This window comes from Talpa occidentalis, unplaced genomic scaffold (genome assembly GCF_014898055.3).
Source record: "Talpa occidentalis isolate TD23 unplaced genomic scaffold, MPIMG_talOcc4v2.1 talOcc4.14, whole genome shotgun sequence".
Classification (NCBI taxonomy): Eukaryota; Metazoa; Chordata; class Mammalia; order Eulipotyphla; family Talpidae; genus Talpa; species Talpa occidentalis.
In genome coordinates this window covers 24467895-24471256 of record NW_023601433.1, presented here as the reverse complement: position 1 = coordinate 24471256, position 3362 = coordinate 24467895, and the positions used below count along the sequence as shown (strand labels likewise).

The window sequence follows — 3362 nt, the reverse complement described above, 5'->3', positions numbered from 1 at the left end:
AAGAAATTGAAAGACATCCCCTGCTCATGGATTGGAAGAATTAACATTATTAAAATGGCCATCCTACCCAAAGCAATTTACAGATTCAATGCTATTCCAATAAAAATTTCAATGACATTCTTCAAAGAAATATGACAATTATTGATGAAGTTCATATGGAATCACCTAAAACCCCTAATAGCCAAAGCTCTCCTGAAAAAAAAAAATAAGGGAATGGAGGCATCACAGTCCCAGACTTCAAACTATACTACAAAGCCATAAGCATCCAAACTGCATGGTGTCAGCACAAGAACAGACACACGGACCAATGTAACCAAATAGAAAATCCAGAAATAAGCCCACAGATCGATGGTCAACTAATCTTTGTGCTAATCATCTACTCTGCATATTTTTAAGAATTTATGTAATTGCACCCTCAGATAGTTGTTTAGGATTTATGTGGTTGTTTTTGTTTAAGTGTGAGATTAATATTTTAAAATATACACTCTAGGCTTGAAACGGAAAATGCAAAGTTTAAAGGTACAATCAAAAAACAAGCATGCAAAAGTGAACATCTTCAAAAAACTCTGCTAAGTACAAATACGGTAAGTCAAGTCTTTTAACTTCTGTGAAAAGGAATTTTATTTCTCCAGTGGCAGTATGTTTCAGTGGTTTGGACAGTATGAAAGGCCTCAATGGTAAACTTATTTATTTATTATATTCATGTTGCTGCTGCTTGTTCCTGGTAGTGTAGTTAACTTTGTAGAGGAAGTTAACTGACTTCATAAAATGTGTTATTTTTGTGATAAGATTCTAGTAAAAAAAATTGTATTAGTCTAAAAGCAGTATTACTACATTTTGTTTATCCATCAATCGATGAACTAGTTTTTCCACCTTCAGGTTATTATTGATGATGCCTTTGAGACCACTGGCACACAATTGCCTGTTGATTTATTTAGTTATTTATTTTTTACATGCAATACTTTTATTTTAGACATGCAAGGAAAGCTCTTTCAGAATATTTAAAGCAAGCAGCTGTATATAGATAACCAAAGAAGCAACATCTTGTTACAGCACACAGCATCCAAAGCAAACAGGCATGAGAAAATGCATATTTATGCAGCATCAAAACCAGATGAATAACATTGCAGGGCAGTGGAAAAAAATGGAAATGAAAGGCCCGTGTTTCCCAGTGCTTTCTACGTGTGATTCTAAATTTTGTATTTGGTAGGCCATCCTGGTGCTTTAAATGACCACAGTACCTGAGAATGGTAAGAATGGAAATAACAGATCGGCATACCTGTCCAGTGTGCATCGTCAATAGGTCTTTCAGTGGCAAACCAATTTGAGCATCTTTTGAATTTATTGTTTGATAACGTACTAAACTCAGGCTTCAAACTCTTTAGATATAAATATTAGTTATTTGGTACTTTTCCTTTTACAATAAAATATGTTGTATGTTTTATTAAGAGTATACACAATAATGATCAATAGTAATGGTTTTAATATTTAGAAATATAAAACTACAGTTAACAATTTAATAAGTATTTAAATGAAGGCTTAATCTGTTATAAAACAAGAACTACTAAAAATAGATATTTAAATTTTAACTATATAAGTAAACCCAATATTAATGCTTTGAAGGGGGTTTACTTTCCATGGAACTGATGACACTGCATCAGAGACTTTGGACAGTTTTCTGATGATTCCTAAAGGGACTGATTGTTCTCGCTAGCACAAAGGTGATTCCATGAATGTGGCATTACACATTTCTTAAAACCTGTGCTTTACTTTCAATATTATATACTAATACAGATTTTTACTTTCTTGTATTATTTCCAAATATGCTTTTATGTGATACATTAGAACACATTAGCTCATTTGTTCATATAGACGGTGTAATATAATCACATAAATATAGTTTCATTTCTTTCAACATTTTCAGACCAAAGCACACTGTGTATCATGGCACTGCATATTTCAATCCAGTGTTTCACTTTATCTTCTTTGGTAAACATTTGAAAGATTACTAGGTTTTTCCTCTTGGAGGATTAATCACAGATGGTTCAAAAATGGTGACATGTATATGGTTTAAGATAACATTACTCTAAACATTCAAGGGTCATATTTTTTCAAGAAGAAATTCAATCAGTTGTGAGCAGGAATAAGCTACATCAAGAACACATATAGAATGAAAATAAAACCCAAGAAAGACGTGCAAGCAGGGACAAAAATACAGTTGTATAGGTATTGATTCTAAAATGTTCTATTATTAGACGAGATAATATGAGTCACCAAGCTGAGGATATTTTCTTTCATTAGCATATCAGCTTTCTATTTCCTCTGAAATGTGGCATATGAGATGAGCAGTCACTTAGTACACAGGCACATTAAAATATTCATGGCGTGGCTCCTGCAGTGGCTTTCAGCACATTTTTCTTGGATGTTTCCTGAACTTCTCCTCCCAAAAGAAACTCATCCAAAATAAAATAAGCCTTCTCAAAATTAAAGATGATACCAAGCTCACACACACTGCCAAAGTACTTGTCAAGTAATTCCACGTAACGATGAATTATTTCCAAGGTAATTAGTTCATTGTCCTGGTCCTCAATAGCACAGCAAAAATACAGGCTCGCATATCTTTTGTAAACAATCTTCAAGTCTCGCCACTCAAGAAAGCTGCACATTTTAGGTTTCCGGGCCAAAATGGATTGAACGAGTTCTCTTGTGATCTTCTTCTCTTTGTCTGACAGCGGGACATACCATTTCTGGAGTCGAAGCTTTCCTTGACGACTAAAAAGCAACATGAACTGCACGGCGGCCGCGGGCCACGGGCGCTGCTGGGCTTGGTTGGGGCGCGGGCGGCGGCGGGGAAGCCCCTGTCACCAGCTCGGGCAGAGGAGGGAGCCGGCTGGCTGACCACAACTGCCTCTTTGAATCTCTACTAATATTTTCAATGTTTAAAAATTCCTCCAAATTTGAATCCTGTTTAGATCTAGAATTCTGAATTTTTCTTGTTATCTACACCTTTTGGTGAGATTTTGGGATTGATTTGCTTTTAAATGTTGTAATATGTTCTGTTCATCAAGAATGAATAGTCTGTCATTGTGCAAGCATTTTTCTGGAAGGAACGTACTTTTCTCCTTTAAAGATTTTAAAAATGATGAGAGATGCTAGTGAAAGAGTATGAACTGTTTCATCCGGACCTTATAGAGTAACATAGCGCTCCAGCACTCGCATGGTTCAGAAACTATGTTTTCCCATTTACTTGAGTTAATCAGCCTTTCAAAAATTTAATGATCCTATCTCAGAAAAGATTGATGTTTAATGCAGGATGCCAATGTATTGATGTATCGTGCAAACTCTGTGATTATTTACCAAGC

At 35.2% G+C, this 3362-nt stretch overlaps 1 protein-coding gene across 1 annotated transcript; it reads right to left on the bottom strand.

Moving 5' to 3' along the window:
- Positions 1–2340: 2340 nt before the first annotated feature.
- On the bottom strand, positions 2341–2860 carry LOC119244450 (AP-1 complex subunit sigma-2-like). Its single transcript, XM_037510225.2, has one exon. It carries the CDS (start codon positions 2784–2786, stop codon positions 2379–2381), a length of 408 nt encoding a protein of 135 aa, XP_037366122.1. The 5' UTR covers positions 2787–2860; the 3' UTR covers positions 2341–2378.
- Positions 2861–3362: the final 502 nt, after the last annotated feature.